The sequence below is a fragment of the Plecotus auritus genome (genome assembly GCF_963455305.1).
Source record: "Plecotus auritus genome assembly, chromosome: 4".
In the NCBI taxonomy this organism is placed as follows: Eukaryota; Metazoa; Chordata; class Mammalia; order Chiroptera; family Vespertilionidae; genus Plecotus; species Plecotus auritus.
Genome location: NC_137775.1, coordinates 143000017 through 143027681, shown reverse-complemented (window position 1 = coordinate 143027681; position 27665 = coordinate 143000017). Strand labels below are relative to the sequence as shown.

The 27665-nt window shown below is 44.7% G+C and overlaps 2 protein-coding genes across 7 annotated transcripts in view; one reads left to right on the top strand and one right to left on the bottom strand.

The window, feature by feature from the left end:
- ZNF746 (zinc finger protein 746) overlaps positions 1-27665 on the top strand; it is a 68638-nt gene that overhangs the window by 26416 nt on the left and 14557 nt on the right. For 2 of the 6 annotated variants that reach the window (XM_080665344.1, XM_080665343.1), the window contains exon 1: positions 24819-25052. The exons of the other annotated variants lie outside the window; for them this stretch is intronic. In XM_080665344.1, the coding sequence (XP_080521470.1) occupies positions 25029-25052 (24 nt within the window). In that variant the 5' untranslated portion in view covers positions 24819-25028. Of the gene's footprint in view, positions 1-24818; positions 25053-27665 lie in introns of those variants that run through there. 6 annotated transcript variants of the gene reach the window in all.
- Positions 8941-9257, bottom strand: LOC308246671 (large ribosomal subunit protein uL16-like). Its single transcript, XM_080665088.1, has one exon. It carries the CDS (start codon positions 9254-9256, stop codon positions 8954-8956), a length of 303 nt encoding a protein of 100 aa, XP_080521214.1. The 5' UTR covers position 9257; the 3' UTR covers positions 8941-8953.

The window sequence follows — 27665 nt, the reverse complement described above, 5'->3', positions numbered from 1 at the left end:
TGAAGGGGGTTATACAGCATCAGGGTTGGCAGGATTGGGTTGCAGGACCTGAAGTAACACAAGAGGTCATTTTCGCTGTATCCGGTTTGCTCAGTGGTTAGAGTGTTGGCTCTCGAACTGAAGGGTCTGGGGTTTGATTCTGGTCAAGGGCATGTACCTTGTTTGCTGGCTCAATCCCCAGTCCCAGTTGGAGTGCCTTGTTGGAGGTAACCAATCAATGTGGCTCTCTTACATCGATGTTTCTCTCTCTGTGTCTCTCCCCCTCCATTCTACTGTCTCTAAAAATCATTGGAAAAAATATCCTCAGGTGAGAATTAACAACAACAAAAAAGGTCATTTTCAATATTAGAAGGTTTCAATTGGGGAAGGGGAGACAGGATAGGAAAGGGGCAAGCCACCAGGTTCTAATCCAAAGTTCCAAGTGTTTATGAAACTGGAATTACAAAAGCAACCTCTTAGAGGAAAAAAGTACAGCCCAAGTGCCCATCAGTAGATGAATGGATAAAAAAACTATGATACGTTTACACAATGGAATGCTATGCTGCTATATAAAAGAAGGATCTCTTACCCTTTGAGACAGCATGGAGGGACCTGGAAAGTATTATGCCAAGTGAAATAAGCCAGTCAGAGAAAAGATAAGTATCACATGATCTCACATGTATGTGGAATCTAATGAACAAAATAAACTGATGAACAAAATAGATCCACAGACATGAAAACATAGAACAGACTGACCAATCTCAAAGGGAAGAGGGGAGGGGTGGGTGGAGAGAAATTAACCAAAGAACTTATATGCATACTAGAGGCCCGGTGCACGAATTCATGCAAAGGTGGGGTTCCTTGGCCTGGCCAGCAATCAGGGCAGATTGGGGCTATGGGAGGTTGGCAGGAGGAGGGGCTGCAGGAGGTTGGCCGGTGGGGGGAGGGGTGGCGGGAGGTTCTGATCCAGGCCATCGGGGCCAGCCAGCTGTGGGGAGGGAGGGACCATGGGAGGTTTGCCAGCCTGGGGGAGTGGCCTCGGGAGATTGGACAGCTGACCCGATCAGGGCCGATCGGGGCCAATGGGGCCGGCCAGCCAGGGGGAAGGACCACGGGAGGTTGGCTGTGGGAACGCACTGACCACCAGGGGGCAGCTTCTGTGTTAAGCATCTGCCTATCATAGTGACCAGTTGTTCGGTCGTTCGGTCGCGTAGGCTTTTATATACATAGATATGCATAACCCAGGGACACAGACAATAGTGTGATAGGTGAGGGGAGGTAGGTGAGGTGTAGACGGCATTAAAGGCGGGGAATTAGCTGTGGGTTCAGAGAGAGACATCTATAATACTTTCAACAATAAAAGTAAAATTTTAAAAATTCAAGTCTTGTTAACAAAAGAATCAGCTTTAATGAAAGGGAAACTGAAGCACATCCCTGAAGATAAAAGAAGTTTTGTTTTTTTCAGGCACTTATGCCATATGCTGATAAAAGAACTCAGAGGATACAGAATATTTACAACCCAGGGGCGTAGACAAATATTTATTTGCAGATTTGTCGGACATCTACCTCCAGGAAGACTAGACTGGCCTGTGCTCTGTCTTAAACAGCTATTTCTCTGCTGTGCTTTCCTGACATTCAATATAAAAAATGTGCCCTAACCGGTTTGGCTCAGTGGATAGAGCGTCAGCCTGCGGACTCAAGGGTCCCAGGTTTTATTCCGGTCAAGGGCATGTACCTTGGTTGCGGGCATATCCCCAGTGGGAGGTGTGCAGGAGGCAGCTGATTGATGTTTCTCTCTCATCGATGTTTCTAACTGTCTGTCCCTCTCCCTTCCTCTCTGTAAAAAAATCAATAAAATATATATTTTTAAAAAATGTAAGACTTTCTTGCTGTCAAATAGTTTTATTATAAGAACCTGTTTTTAGCCCATCTATATATATAAATGCCAAATATGCAAATTGTCCCCTCAGGAGTTTGACTGGGAGACTGGAAGTTCAATCGCTCACTATGATGTGCACTGACCACCAGGGGGCGGTGCAGAACAAAGGAAGGCCCCGGGCGGCAGCTAGAAGGCCCCGATCGGCCCCAATCACCGGCCAGGCCTAGGGACCCTACCTGTGCATGAATTTTGTGCACTAGGCTTCTAGTCTAAAATATAAACCAGTCAGAGAAAGACAAGTGTGTTTTTTCTATAAACCTGAAGGATCGTGCAATGTACCTTAGGTAGTTGTGAGAGAGGTCATAAAAGATTATTATAAGGGATGCTATGAACTGTACTTCTGAATTACATGCTCTCTCTCTGAACCCACAGCTAATTCTGAGGTTGTCTACCAAATACTCAGCTGTTTGTTCCCCACAGCATAAAAAGCTGGCAACTTCTTCAGTTTTGGGATGGTTGATAAAATTCACTCGTTCCTTCTGCAGAAGTTTGCTTATAAAGCTCGAATAAGACATAACGTTGTCTTTAATAGATACACAGCCTAAAGTTACACAGGTTGATATTTTATCTTCTGCAAACTCTCTCAGCCCCACAAGGGCTTTCTCTCTGAGCTACATACAGATCCGGGCGGTTTGGCTGGGAAATGGACCATTTCCTGCCTGTCCCAGGGAGAATGCCTGGACTGAGAAGGGGAAAATTAAGAAAACTTAGACATGTTGAAATGGCAACTGTTTGTGGAAGATGCTGTTAAGGTCAAGTTACAAATGATGTGCACCTAGGATGAATGAGAAGAGATCCAGAACACAAGATGCTGGGCAGACAGAGTGGGAAGAGGTAACATGGGTCTGAGAAGGCTTCCAGGAAGCTCTAACACTGGTTCTTAACTTAGCTGTAGACCAGGAGCCCTGAGGAGCATTTACGATCCCTGGGCTCCAACCCAGACATTCGGATTTAATTGGTCTGGGGTGGGGCCTGGGAAATGGCACTTTTATGAACTCTCTGGTGATTCTAATTTATGTTTGGAGTTCAGAACCACCAACTATCACATTAAAATTTCACCATTTGCTGGTTTCAGAAAAAAAAAATCTTTACATTGATGTCTTATAAGGAAGATGAAATTGAAATACAGCATTATTTTAAAGATCAAAATAAGGAATAAACAGGGGGCACCCAGATTCGAACTGAGGACCTCTTGATCTGCAGTCAAATGCTCTACCCCTGAGCTATACCCCCTTCTGCCATGGTATGACTTAATTAATACCTTTATTCTCTATAGCCACACCCAGATTACCCCTAAACTTATGAGTTGCCACTGTAGGATGAACCTCTCTTGGGAGCTTCCAGATCTGCTTCAGTGAAAACTCATCAACCTGCTGTACATACAGCCTGTATACTGGGCTACAGTCCCTGGGTGTGAGCAGCAACCTGAGGAAGCATTGATTGGCTGTTAGAATGGCCTTCAAGTCAAACACCTGTGCCATCATGGTGGGTACCTGAAAAACAGAAACTCCACCTGATGGAGGTGTCTGTCCAAACCCATTTAATGAGGCTGACATTCCATTCCAGGTACTTTCTACTGAACTACACTTCTACTTCTTCAGTTAATATAGATAGAGAATGATCTACACCAAGAAATACAAACTATGTGGTTGAATAGATTTAGGAATCCCTAAAAGTGTTAACAGTCATGTGTTAATAAGTTATTTGATTTACTAATACTTTCGTTTATGGTTTAAAAATCTATGTTAAGCCCGGCTGGTGTGGCTCAGTGATTAAGGGTTGACCTATGAACCAGGAGACCATGGTTTGATTCCTGGTCAGGGCACATGCCCAGGTTGCAAGCTCCATCCCCAGTAGGGGGTGTGTAGGAAGGAGCTGATCAATGATTCTCTCTCATCATTGATGTTTCTATCTCTCTCTCCCTCTCCCTTCCTCTCTGAAATCAATAAAAATACATTTTTAAAAAATCTATGTTAATAAGTGAGATTGGATTATTGTTTTCTCTTCTTTTACTGTCTTTGTTATTTTTTATATCAAATTTAACTAATCCCGTGAGTTGGGAAAGGTACCACTTGTTTTTTATTCTCCAGAAGTGTTCACGTAAGATAAATAAAAATAATAATTTACATTATTTCTTAAGTGTTGGGTATAACATATGTTGAAACCATCTGTGCCTGGAATAGTGTTTCTGTCTCTTTTTTTTTTTTTTTTTTTTTTTTTTTTGCAGAGAGAGAAACTAGTTGAATTTACTTATTTATTTATTTATATATTTTTTAAAATATATTTTATTGATTTTTTTACAGAGAGGAAGGGAGAGGGATAGAAAGTTAGAAACATCGGGGGACTCTTTTCCCCCTCCCCACGTGGGAGTCATTTCAGGGACCCTTCTCCCCCTCCCTACTTGGGAGTCCATTCTGTGGGACTCTTCCCTTTCCCCACGTGGGAGTCTGTACTTGTTCTTCAATAAATCTCCACCTTTGCTATAAAAAAAAAAAAAAAAGAAAAAAAGAAAGTTAGAAACATCGATGAGAGAGAAATATCAATCAGCTGCCTCCTGCACACCTCCTACTGGGGATGTGCCTGCAACCAAGGTACATGCCCTTGACTGCAATCAAACCTGGGACCTTTCAGTCCGCAGGCCAGTGCTCTATCCACTGAGCCAAACCGGCCAGGGCTATTTATTTATTTATTTTAATAAATCTTTATTGTTCAGATTATTACAGGTGTTCCTCTTTTTTTCCCCCCCATAGCTCCCCTCCACTTGATTCCCCACCCCACCCCATGCCCTTACCCCCTGCCACTGTCTTCATCCATAGGTGTAAGATTTTTGTCCAATCTCTTCCCACACCCCTCACACCCCCTTCCCCCTGAGAATTGTCTGTCCACTCCCTTTCTATGTCCCTGATTCTATTATATTCACCAGTCCATTCTGTTCTTCAGATTTTTTATTCACTTGATTTTTAAATTCACTTGTTGGTAGGTATGTATTTGATGTCATTTTGTTGTTCATAATTTTTATCTTTACCTTTTCTTCTTCCTCTTCTTAAACAATACCCTTCAGCATTTCATGTAATCCTGGTTTCATGGTGATGAACTCCTTTAGCTTTTTCTTGTCTGTGAAGCTATTTATCTGACCTTCAACTCTGAATGATAGCTTTGCTGGGTAGAGTAATCTTGGTTGTAGGTTCTTGCTGTTCATCACTTTGAATATTTCTTGCCACTCCCGTCTGGCTTGCATAGTTTCTGCCGAGAAGTCAGCTGACAGTCGTATGGGTACTCCCTTGTAGGTAACTAACCGTTTTTCTCTTGCTGCTTTCAAGATTCTCTCTTTGTCTTTTGCCCTTGGCATTTTAATTATGATGTGTCTTGGTGTGGTCCTCTTTGGATTCCTCTTGTATGGGGTTCTGTGCGCTTCCTGAACTTGTAAGTCTATTTCTTTCACCAGGTAGGGAAAGTTTTCTGTCGTTATTTCTTCTAATAGGTTTTCAATATTTTGCTCTTTCTCTTCTTCTGGCACCCCAAAAATTCGGATGTTGGTACGCTTAAAATTGTCCCAGAGGCTCTTTACACTATCTTCATATTTTTGGATTCTTTTTTCTTTTTGTTTTTCTGGTTGGGTATTTTTTGTTTCCTCATATTTCAGATCTTTGGTTTGATTCTTGGGGTACGTTGATCTACAGTTGAGTTTCTGTATAGTCTTTATTTTAGACAGTGTATGCTTAATTTCTGACTGGTCCTTTTCCATTTTTTGGCATTCTCATTAAGATCCTTAAAGGTCTCACTAAGTTCCTCAGAGGTTTTTAGAACATTATTGAGTAACCTTATAAATGTGGTTCTGAACTCTATGCCGTCCAGTAGTTTGCTTTCCTCCATTTCTTTCATTCATGACATGTTTCTTTGTCTCCGCATTTTGGCTGCTTCCCTGTGTGGATGGAGTGGCTTTGTGTGGTAGGTGGCCTATAGGGGCCAGTAGCTCAGCCTCCCCAATCACCTGAGGTGGACGCTCTTGGTACACCCCTTTGTGGGCTGAGTGCAAAGTCTTGGTGTAGTTAAACCTTGATTGCTGTTGGTACTCTGGGAGGAACTGACCTCCAGGCCAATTGGGGGTGAGGACCTGCTGTGTCTATAATGGAAGAACTGCTGCGCTGGAGACATGCTTATGGTGCAGGACTTGTTTCAGTGGGGCTTTGGTGCTCACTGAGTCTGCCTCTTGAATGTGTCACTTATGGATGTGAGGAGTTGAAATCTGGTGTCTCACACTGATCACTAGGTATACTGGCTTCTGGATCTCCAATGGGGTGCAGGTCAGCTACTGTCTGAGGCCACCCAGCAGGAAGTACAGCGAGAACTACAGTTTTCTCCTCTTTGCTTGGGGTTTGGAGGTTTTGGAGCTGTCTGACCCAGGCTGTAAGTTTGCTAGGTTAAGCTGCAATAGGGCAGGCCATTCATATGCTAAAGCTGCTACTTGGAGCTTGGGTGGGTTTGTAGGTTGTGCGGGGTGGGGTCTCAGGGTGTCACTAGGCTAGGGCGTGGCAAACAGCGATGGCTGCCAGTTAGCTGGCTCTGTGTCTCTGACCACGTCCCTGCATCCCGCGCCCCAGCGCAGTAAACAATTATTCCTGCGCGCAGCTCTGAAAGCAAGCCACCCTCACTTTCTGACCCGATGGCAGACAGTCCAGCTTCTCCCCGTAAGAGTTTGGGTCCCCGCATCTCCCCAGAAACTGGATTTCAGAGTAATCAGGGGCTTGTCTCCCTTCAGGTTGAAAAAAGCAACGCCTGCCACCAGCCCGGATCGTGCGCCTCTGTACTTAAGCTTTTCAGCGCTTGTGCACGTCTCAATGCTCTTTTCTCTATCCTTCTAGTTGTAGAACTTCCACTCAGCCAGCTTTCCCGTGGTTCTGGGTGATAGACATTTTGTCTTTTAGTTGTAGTTTTGAAATTGTTGTTCGAGGCAGTAGTTTAGGTGTTTACCTATGCCGCCATCTTGGATCCTCTAGTTGAATTTTTAGTGTTTCTTTTTAATGGTAAAATTTTTCATTATGAATTCAATTTCTTCAGTTGTTAAAGGATAATTCATGATTTTGATTTCTTCTTGTATCAATTTTGATAAGACTAAGCCAGAGGGTGGGGACAAATACTAATAGTGTAAGTGTAAAGTCAGATTTATTAGAGAGAAATTATAAGCAATACATTATGATGTCTATAATTACCCAGATTTTCTCTATCCCAAGAAAACATGTTCTTGGGCTGGAGACAATAGAATACACCCTCCTGAGTATTCCAGAAGACATTCTTCCTCTGTACCACAGCATATATTTACAGGGAAGTTTGGAGGAACTACCTAACAGTGGAAGCTTTTTGGTAAAGGAAATGACCTCGCTAGAAGACAGGACAGTATGGAGCTTTGCCATTAATTGCATAGGAAATTGGCATACTAGGACCAGTATCAGCTATAACCTTGTATTTTTCCCTTGAACCAGTTTAGTCCTGCTAAAACAACTAGAGGAGGAAGAGAGAACCAGGACCCATCTAGCAGACAAAGAATTCCTCTCTATTTAAGTAAGTTATCTTTTTCTAGGAAATTTTCCATGCCATCTCAATATTATATTAAATTGGCACAAAGTAACTCATAACATTGTCTTATGATCTTTTTAATAGCTTTGGAAATTGTAATAATGTGTCCTTTTCAATTCCATATATTGGTTATTGGTGTTTTTTCTTTTCTCTTTGTCAGTCTTGTCTGGGTTATTTTCATTATTTGTTTCAAGGAACAATTTTTACTATATTGACCCTATTTTACCTAATAATAGACAAACATGTAAATTGACTGTACCTCTGCTACGCCCACAGCCAATCAGGAGCGAGTATGCAAATTATCCAGACAAAGATTGTGTGTTAATTTGCATATGCAGGCGTGGAACGGCCAGGAGGGGTGGGACGCCTGCTATGAGCGGCAGAGGGAGCTACAGGAGTGGTGCTCCTCTGGGAGCGAGGACTTGCAGGCTCCCGGGCAGCCGGGAGCAAAGCCAGGGGAAGGAAGGCCTATTCTTGCACAAATATCATGCAACAGGCCTCTAGTCTAATATATTTGTTTTCTATTTCATCAATTTATGCTTTCATTAATTAATCTTTATTATTTGCTTCCTTATTTCTTTGGGTTTATTTTACTGTCCCCTTCATGCCTTTTGGGGATAGATGCTTAGGTAGTTAGTTTTTGCCTTTTCTCTTCATAATATTGTAGATACAGTAAGGCTATAAATTGCCCTCTGAGTACTGCTATAGTTGCAACTGAAAAGTTTCAATATCTAGTGTTTTCATCATGATTTAAATAAAAATATTTTATAATTCCTATTTCAATTGTAATTACTGCTTTGCTCCATCCATTATTTAGAAGTATAATTTTTAATTTCCACACATATGGGGGTTTTCTAGTTATTTGTTGGATTTTATAATTTTTAAAATGTTATTGATTTCTAGCTTAATTTTATTTTAGTCAGAAAATATAGTCTTTGTATTTTAAACACTTTGGAATTTGTTAAGACTTGCTTTATATTCAGTATGCAGTCAATTCTATCAGTGTACCATGTGTACTTAGGAAAAAAAGGCAAGTCCTGCAATTGCTGAGTGTAAGGGTCTTTACACATTAGTTAGGTCAAATTTGTTAAAATATTCTATATTCTTCTGATATTATGTGTGCTTGTACTATCATTTCACAGGAGAGGGATTTTGAAATATCTCACATGATTGTGGGTATACCTACTTCTCTTTTTTAATCCTGTTAATTTATATTTAATATGTTTTGAGTGCATCAAATTTAGAATTGCTATACCTTCATGGTGAATTGAACTTATCACTATAAAATGACTTTCTTAAAATCCTTTTTCACCTCAAAACTATTTTCTCTGGTAATAATATAGCCACACTATATATTGTTGTCATTAGTGTATTTTTTTCTGTTTATTTGTTTATTTATTTATTTATTTTTGGATGGAAAGTTGATTTATTGGTGCGTGTAAGGTGGGGGCACCAAGACTCTCACGAGTGCAGGGCTCGCCATTTGTCCAGGGGACCACGATTAGGGATGTATTTGACCCCACAGCCATCTGGGATGAGGCGCTTCTCGGCCACCATGTCTTCAAACTCATCCGCATTAAACTTAGTAAAGCCCCACTTCTTGGAGATGTGGATCTTCTGGCGGCCAGGGAACTTGAACTTGGCTCTGCGTAGGGCCTCAATCACATGCTCCTTGTTCTGCAGCTTGGTGCGGATGGACATGATTACTTGGCCAATGTGGACTCTGGCCACTATGCCTTGGGGCTTTCCAAAGGCACCCCGCATACCTGTTAGGAGCCTAGATTGAGGGCAGCATGAGTTCAGACACAAGTGTCCACCAGAAAGGGCTGTATCCAAGGTCCCTTATGGCAACCCATACTAGCAACAGGTTGCGTACACTACCAAAGATGCTGCTGTTTGCAGCCATTGCACACCAGGCCCCCATGGGGAAAAGAGCATGGTCAGCTTAATTGGCTGCAGCTGTCCTTTTATTTTTAATATCTCTATCCTTATGTTTTATATGTGTCTCCTGTGAACAGCATATAGTTGAGTTGATGTTTTTTAATCCATGACATTCTTTGTCCTTTTACTGTGGCATTTTATACATTTATACTTAATATTAATACTGATAGTATTTTGGTTTAAACTTTCTACCTTCTTTGTCCTGCAAGTTCTAGTTTCTTTTCCTTTCCTTTATTGTCTCCTTTTGAGGACTATAGGAAGAGACCCTCAGAACTGAGACCTGAGCTCCCTGCACCCTGGATACAACTGGTAAAACCCACAAGTATGTATTGAGCTAATGGATTCCTCTGCAGAGCAGATCACCCAAAAGATGGTTAGTGTGTGGCTGACAGAAAGTGGAACCAGGATGTACACAAGGGAACCAGTAACCTTGTCTACTCCTGAGAGTAACCTGGACTCTTTGGGTTAGGCTTTGCATAGAATAAAAAAATAAGGAGCTAGAGAATAAAATCATTGGCACATTTCCTGTGTTGACTTGGGTGGGGACAGGTGTATCTGGGGGAGAGCAATGTTCTCAGTCCCCACAAAAGGTGGACTTCGGAGTGGTGCAGAACCAGATCACAGCTCCAGTCACACTACACTCCTCTCCATCACAGACCATCCGATCCCTTTGTCTGGATTGCAGCCTCATCAATGACTTGCTCACCCACTTCTGTCCCCTCACAAGACATTACCTCTGCTTAACAGAGAATAGAAGCAGCTAGACCTCAGCTCCTTGACACCCATCTTCAGCTGTCCTTACCCTTTTTGCTTCCATCTCAGAAAAAAAACATTCCTGCTGGAGGCTTTACTATGAGATGAACCGTCAGTAAAAAATTAGTTAATGCTCCACATTCTTCTCCCACTTCCAAAGTGAACCACTCAGTCTATACTGTTGACGCATAACTAAATTCAGTTATTTCTCAATCCTGTTCCTTCCCCAGCCAAAAACACACTAAAGTTTCTATCCTAAATTATAATAGGTTTCCCACTTTCCCCTTAGCCACTGCTGTATTTAACTTTGGACAAAAGTAATCATTATCTAACTCTACTTTCTCACATCATTCCTCATCCGATCCATCTTTCTCAGTTACCAAGTCCTATCCTTTTATCCTAAAATTTTCTCTGGAATTTATTTTCTCCTCTGCATTGGGTTCCTTTCTCTGTATGCATCATTGGGCAAATTCTTTAACTCTATAAGCTCCCGTTTCTTTATCTTAAATAGGGACAAGTTTCTTGTGACAACTTAAGATAAATTGCCCAGCTCAGTACTAGCACATAGTAGGTACTAGCATAGTAGCACATAATATAATGCTAGTTGCTTATCCTTGTCTTTTGGCAAATTCCATTCTCTGTAAATGTCTCCTAAGTGATGTTCCCAAATAAAGGAACTGACCTTGTTGCTTCTTTGCAGTGTGCAGGGCTCCTGTTGCCCACAGAACAAAGTCAGAATTCTAGCACATTCCTCACTGACTCTCTGGTCTAATCATGTGCCTCCAACATTAGGTGACAGACACGCTCCTGCTAATGGGTGGGAAACAGGCTCTTCCATGGGAATTCTAGAAAAGCATCTCAGGGATCCACGCACGGGAGATGGTGATATGGCAAGGTAGTTTATTGGTGATGGCTGCCCCTGGGCTTCCAATGTCCCCTTTCCCTCTGTCCCACCCTGGGAAAAGTCCAACCATGTCTTCAGCAGGACCAAAATAAAAATCAGTGAACAGAGTTTCTGCTTCATAGTCCTCAGAAGCCTATGTGGTCTGTGGGCCCTGGTGGCCACTAGACCTGCATGGTGGGGGTTCTGAGAAAGAGAGAGATTCATCTAAAATTATGTAGTCTCAGTCTTGGGAGGAACCAGAAGCTTTAAAAAATAGACAATCAGCTTCCCAATCTTTTGCAGGCTTCTGATGGTGTTCACACCCTGATGAATGATCCCTTTCCCAGGTTATGCAGAAACTGAGGCACAACGAGATTGAGCAGTTTATCCAAGGTGACACACTCTAACACCCCAGTGGGCATCTGGGCACCTCTGACACTTAGAATCAAAACTTGATGTTCCTGGGAACTCTGCAGTGCTTCAATTGCTGCTAGGGGTATGCAGGGAACAACTCATCTTAACATCTAGTGAGTCCATCAGTATGACTGGGCTGTAGCTCTCCTGAAGTCCCCAGCCTCCTTCAAGACTTCACCTCCAGGTTGTGCTTGTCTAGGAATGAAGGTTGGAAGGTGAGCTGTGAAGGAAGCTGGAAAAAAATTCAAAAATTACACATAAGGGGGCACCTGGATTTGAACCAGGGACCTCTTGATCTGCAGTCAAATGCTCTACCCCTGAGCTATACCCCCTCAGATACTAATATAGCCTAATTGATGCCTTTCATCTGAGTGGTAACACTGGGCTCTGCAAAATTAAGTTACTGCTCCCTTCCAGGACTGACTTTATAGAAGCTGCCAGACGAGCTCATAAGACACCTTCCCTCAGTTCTACAGCTTCCAAGCCTCAGTTCCTGGGTGGGGTCATCAGACAGGAAAAAATGAGAGAAGCTGCCTGAAGAAACCCCAAAACATTTCCCATTGCTTTTTTTTGATTTAGCCCAAGAGCAGCCCAACCATCTCCAAAACTACTCACCTATCTGGACTCCCAGTCCTTCACCTTTCTTCCTTCAGGGAAGATAGAAATGGGCTCCAATTGAGACAAGTGTCACGGAGCTCCAATACTTGGGTTTTGGAGGAACAACACCGCAGAATCTAGGTTTCCCTTGTTGGCATAGCTAAGCTGGCCTTTTGGCCATTGAGGCTGAAGCAAGTGTACGAGTGAGTTCTGGTGTGGAGAAACCAGCTCCCCAGAGGGAAATGTCAACCCTATGAGAAGAACCTGGATGCTATGATTTGTCTCCATAGGTCTGACCACCACTCCACTGTGCCAAGCTGTTTCGGTGGGTAGGTGAGATAATAATTTAGGTTGCCCATTTACTGTTTGTTCCTACAAAATCTGCTGTATCTACAGCTCTCTTCTGCTGCCCTGGAAAAGCCCAGCAAAATTCTGCAGGAGAGTCCCTGCCTTCTCTTTGAGGCCCAAAAGAGTTGGATAAATGAGATATATAAAGAGGGGGAAACACCAGATGTCAGAAAGCAGTTGTGCAAGGGCTAATTTCAGGAAGGATCTAATTGGAAGAATTCTAATTTCAGGAAGGATCATAATTGGCAAGGCTGAAAGAAAACGAAATATGAGCAACAGCTATGAATAGGAAAACTAATGGAGTAGGGGGCACCCGGATTTGAACCGGGGACCTCTTGATCTGCAGTCAAATGCTCTACCCCTGAGCTATACCCCCTTACCTGTTATGTATCTGTAATTAAATACCTTTTCACCTGTGTTGCAACACCCACATCTATGCACTAAAATTTCTATTAATTCTTGGAAAGTTCTGGAGATGTGAAAAATTTGCCTTACAGCAAAATTAATCAGTACCTTTTAGCCTCCAGAAAACTTCTCTGCTTACAATCTTTCAATCTCATCTTTCTTAGTACCACTTTAAAGGCACCTGTTTGGAAATTCGTTGCTAAGAGATGGAATATCCTTCCTTCCTCTCTTGGAAAACTCTGTCTACTTTAAACTTGCCTGCAGCACTCTCTCCCTGTCCCTCTCACCTCCCCTACACCGCAGGTTGGATTGGGAGTTTTGTGGTCCATCTCCTTCTTTGTTCTTTTTTCTTCTTACTACATCTACTTCTTGGCTTTTGACAGTGTCTTCAATGAATCCAGGAAGCCCAGGCAAATTATTATTATTTTTATTATTATTTAATCCTTACCCGAGGATATGTTTTATTAATTTTAGAGGGATAGAAATATTGATATGAGAAAGAAACATCTATCAGTTGCCTCCTGCACATGGCCCAACCAGGATTGAACCCGCAACCTTTTTGGTGTGTGGGGACGACGCTCAGGGCTCAGACAAATTATTTGAGTAATTTGGCCCCAGAGGCCATAACCCCTATCCTGGAGCCCAGGAAGCCACCCAGTTGTCCCAAGAGACCTCATACCAGAAGGTCAGCACAGCTGAAGCAGCAGGGACTGTGGAGGATTCAAGACCAGAGATGTCTCCGCTGGATGAACGCTGGTCTGAGGCGCAGCAGTGCAGACCTAGAAAGTGAACCAAGACCTTGCCAACTGGCAGGAACATGGGAAGGCATCAGTGAAATAAAAAGGCCACATTGACCCCAAAGGGTAAAGAAAAGATACCCGCCCAAAGGGGCACACGAGGCCTACGTCCTACCAGCCCTGTCCCTCAGTGGTTCCAGTGCAGCCGCCAGGTACTTGGCTGAGGACCTACAGAAGTGGTAGCTAAGCAGAGTGGTAGTTTTCTATCAGCTCTTTCACCAGCCCCTTCATGGTCCCACACAAGTGCTGAGATGGAGATTCCCAGATTCCGTGTCTCTGACTTCACCACCTTGCCATGCTTGAGGAAGGCTCCTCAGTGACTGTTCTCTGGACTCTTACTTCTCCCAGCTCATCCCACAATTGTGCAAGGTCTTATTTCTGTTAATAATTCCCTTTATTCAATAATACTTGGTGAAAGGCTGCTCTGATTGAACACTGACTGGCATATCTCACTGGGTCCATTTAATTTTTCATTCGTGTATGAAATATACAAAAATTTACAATCATAAGTGTTCAGCCTTGTGAATACTAGAAAATAAAACACCTATGTAATCCCACACCCCAATCAAGAAATGGAACATTACTCAGAGGTGGATGGAAATGAGATAAGCAATGGAGTAGGGAGTGTCTCTTCTCTGTGCATACACATTTCTATAGCCTCAGCCTTTGAATCATTTTAATGTTTTACATTTCCAAAAATAAAGCAACAAGTAGGAGGAGGTAAACATAAAAATAAATACAAACAAAAACCCTAACATTGATAATATGACCATAAAGAAAACATAGTGGTGTACATTCTAAGGGGGAAAAAGAGATAATGTGTTACAATGAGAGATGGAACTTGAGTTAAGTTGTTTTGGTATAACTTACAAAAACTATTTTTGTGCAAATGAGTACATATATTGATATTTTGGGGAGCCAGGATTCTGACTGAGTCAGGAAATGTAAATAAGAGATGGAGAAAGGCAAGAGAAAACTGTGGAGTTAGACTGGAATTGTAAGTAGCTGTATGACTACACATGCACACACACACAGAGTTTCTAAGTCTGTCCTCGGAAAGGGGCTAGAACAGCCATGGGCAAACTACGGCCCGTTCGGCTGTTCTATCCGGCCCGCGGAGCCGAAAGAGCCGAGGGTTCTCTTGCTCTCCCCTCCGCTCCTTCACCAGCAGCAGTGTTAACATGGCAACGTCGGGAAACACGGCCGCAGCTCCTTCTTCTGAGAAATCTGCCCATTCAGTAAAAGGAACAACCTCTCAATCTTCCAGAGGCTCCTTGTAATGCCCGCGGACGCATCCCCATGGGAATGCGTAGACACGTTATCGTGGTTTATGTAGGGAGACATGCCCCTGGAGAGCACAGTATCAGAGCATTAGCTAAAAAGGAGACCAACAACACTGTTCCCACTGAAGGTGATGTTTTAAAGACCAAAAACCTTTCAACCCAGTCTACATTGCTATCTACATTTACGTCCCGGGCATAATTTGGAAGTTGCACTAAAGAAAATGTTTAATTTACTGTTTACACATTTTGTTCTTTTCTTTTTTTTTTTTTTAAATAAATCTTTATTCAGATTATTACAATTATTTCTCCTTTTTCCCCCCATAGCTCCCCTCCACCCCTTTCCCACCCCACCTTCTGCCCTTACCTCCCCCCCACTGTCCTCATCCATAGGTGTATGATTTTTGTCCATTCTCTTCATGAACCCCCCCATACCCCTTTCCCCCTGAGAATTATCAGCCCACTCCCTTTCTATGCCCCTGATTCTATTATATTCACCAGATTATTCTGCTCCTCAGGTTTTTAATTCACTTGATTTTTAGGTTGGCTTGTTGATAGATATGTATTTGTTGTTCATAATTTTTTCTCTTTACTTTTTTCTTCTTCCTCTTCTTTAAGAATACCTTTCAGCATTTCATATAGTACTGGTTTGGTGGTGATGAACTCCTTCAGCTTTTTCTTATCTGTGAAGCTCTTTATCTGCCCTTCAATTCTGAATGATAGCTTTGCTGGGTAGAGTAATCTTGGTTGTAGGTTCTTGCTATTCATCACATTGAAAATTTCTTGCCACTCCCGTCTGGCCTGCATAGTTTCTGTTGAGAAGTCAGCTGACAGTCGTATGGGTGCTCCCTTGTAGGTAATTAACTGTTTTTCTCTTGCTGCTTTTAATATTCTCTCTTTGTCTTTTGCTCTTGGCATTTTAATTATGATGTGTCTTGGTGTGGTCCTCTTTGGATTCCTTTTGTTTGGGGTTCTGTGGGCTTCCTGGACTTGTAAGTCTATTTCTTTCACCAGGTGGGGGAAGTTTTCGGTCATTATTTCTTCAAATAGGTTTTCAGTATCTTGCTCTCTCTCTTCTTCTGGCACCCCCATAATTCTGATGTTGGTACGCTTGAAGTTGTCCCAGAGTCTTCTTACATTATCTTCAACTTTTTGGATTTTTTTTTTTGCTTTTTGCTTTTTCAGTTGTGTGTTTTTTGCTTCTTTGTATTTCAATTCTTTGACTTGATTCTTGTGTTCCTCTATTCTGTTTCTGGGTCTCTGTATAATATTTTTTATTTCAGTCAGTGTATGTTTAATTTCTAGTTGGTCCTTTTTCATATCTTCGAGGGTCTCGTTATATTTATCGGCCTTTTCTAGGATATTCTTAAAAAGTCTTATAACGGTGGTTTTGAATTCTATATCCAGTCGTTTGTTTTCCTCCATTTCTTTCGTTTGTGATCTGATTCTTTGACCCCGCATTTTCACTGAATCCCTGAGTTGGTAAGGTAGATATTTGTGCTAGGTTTCCAATATGGCCCAGTGGGTCTGCCTCCCCAGTTAACCTGAGGTGGACACTCTTGGTGCACCCCTTTGTGGCCTGTGTGTACAGCCTTGTTGTAATTAAGTCTTTATTGTTGTTGGTATCACTGGGAAGAATTGACCTCCGGGCCAGTTGGCTGTAAGGATCAGCTGTGTCTATGCTGGGAGAAGCCCGGTGCTGGAGACAGCCTTATAGGATTAGACTTGCCAAATTGCAATAGCCTCTGTGCTCAGCTTGGATGGGGTGGAGTCTCAGTCTTGGCTTCCTGTCAGCCCCGCCCCTGCGCGCATGTGCGCTTTCAGTCCTCCGCCTTCCCCAGCTCGAGTCTCCGCCTGAGAGTCCAGACTCCCCCCACAAGAGCGTGGGTCCCCAGGGGCTCGCCTGGAACTGGGGTTCACTGCAGTCAGAACTGGGGCTCGGTGCAGTCAGAATCCTCTGACTCCCCTCCACTAGGGAAAGCCTGTGGCAACCCCCGCAGCCTTTGTGCGCACCGGCGCGGCGCGTGTGCGCACTTTCAGTCCTCCGCCTTCCCCGGCTCCCGAGTCTCCGCCCGAGAGTCCAGACTCCCCCTACAAGAGCGTGGGTCCCCAGGGGCTCGCCTGGAACCGGGGTTCACTGCAGTCAGAACTGGGGCTCAGTCAGGATCCTCTGACTCCCTTTCACTAGGGAAAGCCTATGGCTACCTCCGCAGCCTTTGTGCGCACTGGCCCGTGTGCGCCTTCAGACTTCTGCCTTTCCCAGCTCGCGGTCTGAGGCTTCCTTCCCCCTTCCGCCAGAGGAAGTCAGCCAAGCTCTCAGCCGCCCTTCCTCTCTGCGCGCACAAAGCCCCTTTGCCGTACCTCCAATTCTCTGTGAGCTTTTCTCCTTCCTTCTAGTTGTAGAATTTTCACTCAGCCTGCTTTCCTGTGGTTCTGGATGGTGTCCGTTCTGTCTTTTAGTTGTAGTTTTGAAATTGTTGTGCGAGGCAGCAGTTTAGGTGTTTACCTATGCCGCCATCTTGGTTTCTCCTCCATTTTGTTCTTTTCTATTTGTTTTAGTTTTAAATTATTTTATTATATTTAAGTTTAATTTGAAAGGCTTTTGTACCTTTCCTTTGTTAGGCAATTTTATTTTGCCTTTGCCATCTTCAATATAAGGTATGTTATTGTGCTATGATTCATCCATTTTTTGAAGTTTCAAATTATAATAATTAGTGTTTACATTCTTCTTGTTAAAATGTTTGAAATGAATAAAACTATTGAAATAAAAAAAAAGAAGACCGTACCCTTTTATGTAATGATGTTTACTTTGAATTTATATTAGTTCACACAAACACTCCATCCATGCTTTTGTTCCGGCCCTCCGGTCCAGTTTAAGAACCCATTGTGGCCCTCGAGTCAAAAACTTTGCCCACCCCTGGGCTAGAAGCAACAACTCAGTTGCAATGAGCACTCCTAATGTCTGTATTGTGGTTACTAAATGCCATTAAAAGGAACCAGGAACTCTTAGAGAAATGGCTGATTCCAGGGCTGGGCAAGAAACCTAAAAGATTAACAATGAAACATCCTGTGCCAGAAAGTTAAAAAGTGCTCAAAATCTGGTGGGGACATGCCAACTGAACACTGGGCCAGCATGAAGAGGCTCACCACTAGCTAACTTTGGGACAATGTGAGCATCAAAACAAATAAAGATAAGACTGTGTTATGTAGCTCATTAAATTAAATAATTCATGAATCCATATTAAGTATTTTTTTTAAGGTGGAGAAAAGGAAGCTCTTGGTTACAAGAAGTAAACTAACAAATGTAAAAGAAATGATAAAAGTATAAAATCACCATTTTATAACCATTGTAAAAATGTATTTAGGGAAGAATCATTCATGGATGCTAAATTTGTTCAGTGAAAATTGGTGAGGAACAAGATACAGAAAAATCTGTCAAACACACTTTAATTGAATAATCAAATTCAACTTCAGTAGTAGAACAAATTGACATTGCCTCTTGATAGAATGCACTGAGAAGGACATAATATCACCTATGTAGTCATTTTGCTAGAATATTGAATTTTAACAAGGAAATAGTTTTCTCCAAAAGTAACCACTATTGGAACTTTTAACACATTTGTTGACCTATTTTGGATTCTCCCAATGTTATGTTTGTGAGATCCAGTCACAGCCATGCTGTCCTATGTTGACTGCACGAACATACTGCAAAACAACTAGCTCTGACCTTTCAAGAATGTCAATTTCATGAAAGAAACCAGAGGACTAGAGAACTATTCTAGACTAAAGTGATCTAAAAACATACGACTACCACATACAATACGTGAGCCTTGATTGGGTCTTGTATTGGAAATAAAAGACAATTATCAATGATATTGGGACAATAAAGACATACAGGATGGGGAAAAAGTAGGTTTACAGTTGTGAGTATGTGAAACAATTTATTATTTGTGAATTGTATTATTTTCCATACGAACAGCTGTAAACTTACTTTTCCCCACCTTATATAGAATATAAGTTGCATAATAGATCAGCGATTTTCAACAGTCTACCACAAGTAAAACATGCAATACCTGACTAATTTAGTCAGGAGAACTGACCTCTTTTCCCTTAGATCATCAAATAAAAAAATGACAACAGCCAACACAACAATAGCAATCCCATAAATATATAGTTCATATAATAGAGCTGCATCTTATTGGTCACGTTGCATAATAAAGTTGCATCTGGTTCGTTAATTCTTGGTACTGGACATCCTTATATACAAGGATAGGCACCTGATTTTTTTAAAAAGTCACTTTGGCCAGGCCAGTGTTGCTCAATGGCTGAGCATCGACCCATGAACCAGGAGCTCACAGTTAGATTCCTAGTCAGGGCACCTGCTCAGGGTTTCAGGCTTGATCCCCAGTGTGGGGTATACAGGAGGCAGCCAATCAATGATTCTCTCTCAGCATAGATGTTTCTATCTCTTCCTCTCCCTCTCTCTGAAATTAATTTAAAAAACCCATAAAAATATTTTAGTAGGTATCATTTTGATTGATTTACAATAATAATAATAATAATAATAATAATAATAATAATAGTAATTGCCTACCCTTTTTGCTCCAAAGTGAGCCACACTAGCCAGGCAAAACAACGATTAACCTATTTTTTAATCAGATTGTCAAAAAATATATTTTTTGGTATGCTGCAGAATTTTAGTAATTAGTTTATATGTGCCATGAAATGAAAAAAGTTGAAAATCGCTGTAATAGATGATCGGATTATATCACTGATAAACTTCCTGAGTGTGTTGTGGTTATGCAGGGGAATACATTTGTTCTTAGAAAATACTTGTTGAAATATTTAGGGGTTCCAGGATATCTTCAACTAACTTTCTAATGGATAAGAAAGTTCCTGGCCTTTTGAATGCCCTTAACAACTTTAGAATTATTGTGTAATTATCTACATAAAAATTATGTGGTTGAGGTTACTCTGAAATCTATAGATAAAGGTGGGACGAGAACTGCTATTGTTACCATATTTAGTGTCACATTCTATTAACTTAGTATATCCCACCATTTTTGAAGTCTTAAATTTTTCTCCATGATTTTTACAGTTTTCTGTAGAGAGATGTTGTACATATTTATTATTTTCATTCTTCAGTAGTGGATGTCTTATTTTTTAATTTTAATTTATTGATTTTATTTATTTATTTTTTAAATATATTTTATTGATTTTTTACAGAGAAGAAGGGAGAGGGATAGAGAGTTAGAAACATCGATGAGAGAGAAACATTAATCAGCTGCCTCCTGCACACCCCCCACTGGGGATGTGCCTGCAACCAAGGTACTTGCCCTTAACTGGAATCGAACCTGGGACTCTTCAGTCCGCAGGCCGATGCTCTATCCACTGAGCCAAACCGGTTAGGGCTTAATTTATTGATTTTAGAGAGAGAAGAAGATAAAGAGAGTAGAGAAACATTAATTTGTTGTTCCACCCATTTATGCATTCATTGGTTGATTCTTGCATGTGCCCTAATGCAGGATTGAACTTGCAACCTTGGTGCATTGGGACAACACTCCAACCAACTGAATAAATGACTTTACATGCTTTTTTTCCTAGGACAGTTATAATTTCAGATATTCTCTTTTATTCTGATGAATCTACAAATTGTCCCAGATTTTTCTCTATTTGAGGTCCAAATTACATCTCCCAGATTATCTCTTAGCATCAATAGGTCACATAAAACCTTTATTATCTAAAAACCCTGGGTTTTTTTTGTTTGTTTGTTTAGAAAATATGATCACCTTGATTATACACTCTTCATGACCATCACCAGGCTGAGGATTTGGAAGGTAGGCAGAATTAACTTGACTAATTTTTACTGAGTTTTGTCCCTAGCCGAGCTAGAAGGGACTTGGTGTCCCTATAAAATATGCCAATTTCATCTGACTAGCCTTTGATGTGACTGGCTTCCCTCCTTCCCCTCAAAAGCCATAGGCATTATTGTATTCATCACAAGTTCATCAAAAATTGATGACTCAAGGGTCAGCCTTATAACACAAAATCACTTGTAAATATGAGTCAGAGTCTGAGTAATAACCTTGCTTCTATTATCTATATCTATATATAGAAAAGCCTAAGTGACTGAACGACCAGAATGACCGGTCACTATCACTATGACACACTAACCACCAGGGGGCAGACGCTCAGCCCAGGAGCTGCCCCTTGGTGGCAGTGTGCTCCCACAGCAGGAGCACCGCTCAGCTGACCAACCCATCCCGGTGGCCTGATGGCAGATACTCACTCCCTCAGTAGTCCTGCAGGTCCAATCTCCAGAAAACAGGCCACGCATTGATGGACCAGCGCCGCTGAACAATCCTGACAGTGCTGCCGGCCTCCTGGAAGTTGGCCTCGAGCACCGAGCACCGCAGCCACTTCCCCTCCCTAGCCACTGGGCAAGGAAGAAATAAAAGCAGCTGCCAGGTGACTCCTGACAACCAGTGCGAATGTCAGCAGGACAGATCCAGATTCTGGGCCAGCAAGGGTGTCCCAACCACCCGCCCGCCCGGAAGGCCGATCACATCCCAGCCCCACCCCCCTGGGGACCCCACCCATGCACGAATTTGTGCACCGGGCCTCTAGTAATTAATAATGCCATTGCTGGGTGGGCCCTGTCCTGCACAGTAAGTGTTCCTGAATGTACATGATGAGAAACATAATTTTTGTAACTAAGACACTATTTTCAAAAGCTCCTGAAAACTTAGTTATGGGCAAATTCAATATTAGTTATAATAACTAATATAATAACTTTAGTTATTGAATTAAAAAAATAAATCTAAACGCAAATTCTAATGCTTGTTTCGTATGTCTGGATTTTCTCACATTTGGAGTTTGCTGGAAATAAGACTCACCTGTGAATCTGTACTCCTCATCTGTACTTGGCAAGGTGACCTTGCTTCTGCCCTGGAGAGCCCAGGCCCAGAGCGGAACATGGGGTTCATGTTCACCAGCTTGTTCCCCAGGCTCCTCTGGGTAAGCTGCAGCCCTCCATGACCACCCACCTTAGATTTTTCTAGGAGGGTGAAGGAGGTGGCAGTGGCAGTGGTAACAAACCAAAGGAGAGTGATGAATTCTTGGGACCACAGTTGATCATACCACATATCACAGTTAATTAAGATTTGTACTAAGTAATTACTTTATGCTCTGTAATCATACCCTGTATCAGGCACCATGGGGAGAGAAGAGAAAAAAGGTATAACCTCTGTTCTCAAGAAACTTAAAATCTACTAGAGGCCCGGTGCACCAAATTTGTGCATGGGTGGGGTCCCTAGGCCTAGCTGGCCATCAGGGCTGATAAGTTTCCCCAACTCCCCACCTCCTCCTTCCTTCCCCACCCATGTGCCACCACCACCATGGGGTTCCCCACCTCCCTGCCCCGCCCTCCTTCCCTTGCCACCCTTGTTTGCTGCCACCTACCCCTAGTTCCCCGTCCCAGCCTGGGGCCTGGCCCCGATCGGGCAATCGGGACCTGCCGGCCAGGGTGAGGGACCCGGGAGGTTGGCCAGCAGGCCCCATCAGTGATTGGGGCCTGTGGGCTGGGGGCAGCTCCTGCATTGAGTGTGTGCCCCCTGGTGGTCAGTGCGCGTCATAGTGACTGGTGGTTCCAGTCATTCTGATCGTTCTGTTGTAACTGTCACTTAGGCTTTTATATATATAGATGAGATGAATTAGGACACTATTCCATGTGTTAACGTTTTTCTCTAAATGCTAACTGAATGGTACCAATATTAAAAATTAAGAGCTTGGCCAAGGCAGAGTTGGCTGCAGGCTTGATTGGGGTGGAAAGGCTTGGTGGGAGTTAGGGCATGAGCTGGTCTGGGAAAGACAGACAGGGGAGGGAGGGGGAGCTCCAGGTGGATAAGAGGAGGGGAAAGGATATGAGGAAAGGCATGGGAGTGGAAATTCTCATGCCTGACATAGACTGGGCAGAAAATTGGAAATGGTGGAAAGACCATGGAGGTCTTAAATATCAGTCCAAAGGGTTGGGGGTTGTCTTTGTTCTTTTTGTGAACAGAGGCTGGAAGGCCATCTACCAGGGTTGCTTTGCCATGGATCCTTGCCTTAGGTGGAAGGTTGGGAGAGTCATTCTTTCCCAAACCTGGCTGTGCACCAGAGCCTCAACCCTACCCTAATCCCTATTAGAAACTTGTTAAAAATACCGTCTTTTAAGAAAGTTTTCCCCGCAGTACTCAGGACCCATCCCTATTTTGATTCAATCAATCTGGGATGGGATCCAGAAATCCATGTCCTTCACAAGCTTACCCCAGAGACTCTGATGGAGCTAACCTGAGAATCTGCTAGGACAGGTCATTTCTACCCCAAAATGGCCCTGGCATAAAGCAAAAGTTAATTACATCCCTGAAAATTAGCTCTTCTGATCACTTTATTTCTATCACAAGTGCACACTCCCTCCCTTCAGACTCAGTATTTTTGCATTATCCTGGAATATTTTTCACGTTGGTTACCACTTCTCATTTCATATTCTTGACAGCGCCCTCAGATCTGCCTGTTCCTTTCTGTTCCCACTCCAGCTACATTTAGTCAGACCTTTTCTCACCTCATGATTAGACTGCTGGAGTAATCTTCTCCTGATTAATCTCTTATCCCTCCCGCACATGGCCTTCCCTGTCTCTGTCACCATGAGTGGCAATCCCTGGAAGCTGAGGGCAAAGGAAAACAGCCCGGCCAATATCAGTGAGGGAAACACACACACTGGAGAGGCTGCACTTTTATACACAACGAACGCATCCGGGTGACCCCTTTGCCTTGGTCTGCCCAGGCGGATGAAGAAAAAAACAAGGGCATGTTAAGATCTCGCTGCTGACGCCGAGCCCCACAGAAGTCTGGAGCACGTGGTGCAGGTTCCTCTTCAGGAAGGAGCCACACGTAAAGGAAACGGAAAGGAAATGCAACCTGTGACCACAGGGGGGCCCCCTTCAAAGGCTCCTTCCATCCCCCACTCAGGTTCACTTTAGGTTTTTCCTATTTATTTTTTCTCTCCTTGTTTAAAAATACTATTATTATTACAAACTACTATAAAATATTATTATTATTACATAATTTTTTAATTTGAAAAAGTTAGAAAATGTGCAAAAATAGCCTGAGGTCTCACTGTTATAAAATAGACTCCTTAGACTACATGCTTACAAACTGGTCATTTTATACACATATACTCATTTTAAAAAATAAAAATAGGACCATTCCGGACTGGCGTCTCTTGTTTTATTTCTTCTTGGACCGGCGTCTCTTAAAATATCAGGAACATCTTCCCATACCAAGTTCTTTACCAACATAATTTTAAATGATGATATTGTGTCCCACTGGTCATTCCATTAAAAATATTTTTATAGGTAATAAACACGGTAGAGAGTTCTGAGTGGCTGCCTACCGGGGTTTACCGAACTACGTTCCTATTGTTGAATTTTTTCCGTTTCAAACCAAAGGTAGACATGAGCTGCAGCTGCCAAATAAGCCACGACGCTGTAAGAAGCCCAACGCGCCTGGCAGGACCTAAAGCGGCAGGTGCGACGTAGCGGGTCCCCTGGGGGCGCTGGGGGACGGGGGCAGCCCCGCAGGTCCCGGGAGTGGGGCGATTCTCTCGGTCACCGAGTCCCTAGGTTCGCTGGGTCCAAAGCCCGACGCGCCCAAGAGACGCGGCCAGCGGCAGGTGGGGCGCGGGGTCCCGCGGTGACTCAGCGCGCGCGCGCGGCCGTTTCCGGGGGGGTGGAGGGGGCGGGGTTGTCGAGGGTCCGCGGGGCGGGGCGCGGCGCGGCGCGGCGGGCGCCTGCCGTTCGGCTCTCGGGCTGCAGGTGGGGCTGTGCGGCCGCGCTGCCTCCAGGAAGCCTCACGGGCCTGCGCCGGCTCCCAGGATGCAGTGTGGACCGGCCAGGCACTGACGGCGGCGGCGCGTCTGCGGACGGAGCGGCGCGGGCCGGCCAGCGAGGAGCGCGCGCCGCGGACGGGGACGGCGGGCCGGGCGGGCGGGCGGCGCCTGCGGAGAGGCCGGAGCCGGCCTGCGTCGGGCCGCGCGGCGGCGGCGACTTCCTCCGGGCCGGGCCGGACAGCGCAGGGCCATGGCCGAGGCGGCCGCGGCTCCGGTAAGGGCGGCCCGCGCGCGCGAACTCGGGGCCGGGCCCAGCACTCGGCGCCGCAGGCCCTTGGGGAGGGGGCGGAGGGGGCCCGGGCCGGGCCGCCGGGCCTGGGGCTGCGGCGAGCGGGGTGCGGGGTCCTCCGGGGCCTACGGCACCCGCCTGCCAGGCCCCCCATTCCGGGAGGAGCCCGAGCGGGGTGGAACCGGCCGTCCCCGCCCCGGAGGCCGCCCCGCGCCTGTTCCTGAGCCCTCCGCGGCTTCCTGCCCCGGCCCCACCCGCGGGCCCCTTCATCTGGGCGCCCCCCCCCCCGCTTCCCCGCACCTCCTTTCTCTGCCCACCGCTCTGCCCTGCGTTCCCTACCCCCGTAGCTCCCCCCAGCGGCCTGGTGGCACCTGGGAGGTGTCCGAAGCGGCTTGGATTCCGCATTCACCCAGAGTGCCCGGCTCGCTGGGGTCCGGGCGGAAGACAGCTGCCCCCGTGTGTAGAAACAGGCACCGCACCAGCCGGGTTAGGCATGATTTTTGTCCTCACAGCAAGCCTGGAGGGTAGGTACTCGCTCTCTCTGTCGTACAAAAGGAAAACCTGAGGCCTAGAGAAGTTAACTTGCCCAGAATCACACAGCTAGGAAGTGTGTGAAAAGACAAGGTCGCTCTGTGTTCAGAAACACGCTGCTTTGGGGGCAGCAGGCAGGGACACAGGCAGTAATAGGGCAAAACAGGTGAGTGTTTCCTGCATTGAGGTAGAAGATGCTTGGGAGCGGGGGAAGGAGAGGGCATGGGCTGCCCTTGCAGTCCACACCCCTCCTGGCCTGAGCCTCTGTGATTTGAGCTGGGCTCTCAGGAAAGGCTAGGATTTCAGGTGGGGAGGACGGCTCCCGGCTCAGAGAGAGAAGGTAGTGCTAGCATGTTCAAGGAACAGAAACGTGTCCTTGCACCTGAAAAAGATGGCTTTGGTCGGAAAGCTGCAGGAGAGGAGGCGGAGGGAGAGTTGGAAGGGGGAGCTGTTGAAGAATCTGGGGTTCTCTTACCAGCTCCTCTCAAGCACAGAGGTTTCGGCTTCCCTGGCAGGAGTCTGGGGACAGCTCCATATTGTCCAGCCACCATTTAATAAGGAGCTGGGCTTGAGCAGAAATAGTCACCACCTCCCACCAGGTAGTGTGAAAGCCTTACACAGGGCCTGGTTAAAGTGGTAAGAAAACGGGGGGGGGGGGGGGGCGGGGGGGGCCCTCATTGTTTACAAAGTAGGCGTTTACTCAGGCCCTTTCTGCAATGCAGAGATTGTCATGATGGCCGACAGGTGCACTTGGAGGCTGAGTGAGTAGGACTTCAGTGGATGGGGAGCTTCTGGAGCAAACTCTTGGAGGCTGGGATCATGATGGGGCCAGGCGGAAGGTTGGGGGCGGGGCAGGTACTAGCCCAGTGCAGTCCCTGCAGCCTCTGGAAGGCAGGAGTGCCACACACATCCAGCTTTCTGCCTGTCCAGTTCCTCCTCCTTCTCTGAGACCCAGCCAGAGCTCTTTCTTTTTCAGGTCAGAGGTCAGAGGTCATCTGGTCAGCCTCCCTGCAAACAGCCAGGTTCTCGGGCCTCTGCTCAAACTCTCCTGTCACTGTTTTCTGAGGTGTCCACCCATGTTCTAGTGCTCAGTGACTTTCCCTACATGAATCCACACTGGTTCCTAGTAGTCACTTTATTTTGCAAATAGTCACTTACCATTTGTTTAGGAGTCATTTCCATAATGTTGTAAGGTACTGTGGGTCCTCAGGCAACAGGCACACCAGGAAGAGGCATGAATAGTGAGGACACCCCGCCCCCGACTCTGACATGTGGGTGAGTCAGGTGGTCCAGCCGCCACCTTAAGCAAAATCTGCCCTTTCCTCAGTGTCCCCAACTGTCAGTCAATCAAGCCACTGTGTGAACTTTCCAGAGACAGGAAAGTCAACTGCATGGGGAAGCTCCACGTCTGTGGAATGTTGCTGCACTTGCCAAAGTCAAACCTAATGGCATTGTCTTACCTTCCCCTCCAATCTGTAAGGTGTGTCACAGCCTGGAGCAGCTACAAGAATGTCTGAGACACACATAAAAAAGAAAGTCTAAGACCATAATTCTCCTCTTGGGAGGAGAAGTAGGAATAGTGAAAGAAAAAGTCAGACTCTCAAGGGGACTCGTGTTATAGCAAAAAGCCTAACGTGGCTGGTGGAGATTTGCAATAATGGTGATTTTTAATTTGGGGGGGTGGTAACTGGGTAGGGAACCAAATCAGATTGTCCTGTGAGTCAAGGAATTAACCATTAGATTTTTATGTTTATTAAAAAGAAACACAAGCTGCTTTAGAAAAAGCAGTTGAGCAGCCCTCTTGTTTGTGCTGTTTCAGTGAACCAGCTGGGTTGTTTTTTTGCTAGGTCATCATCAGTAGAGGTTCTTGTGTGATTATGATGGGAAGTGCTGGCTGGCCTCTAGTAAACCTGCAGTTTACCATTTCTCCACTAAAACACCCCAGCAGTGCTCAGTCATCGTTTGTTTAGCAGAATTGCACTGGGCGCCTGCTGCAGGCCATGCACCATGCTGTTAAAAGGGCCTGTGCAGTCTTCAGAGGTCATACAGGAGGGTGCAGGAGATAAC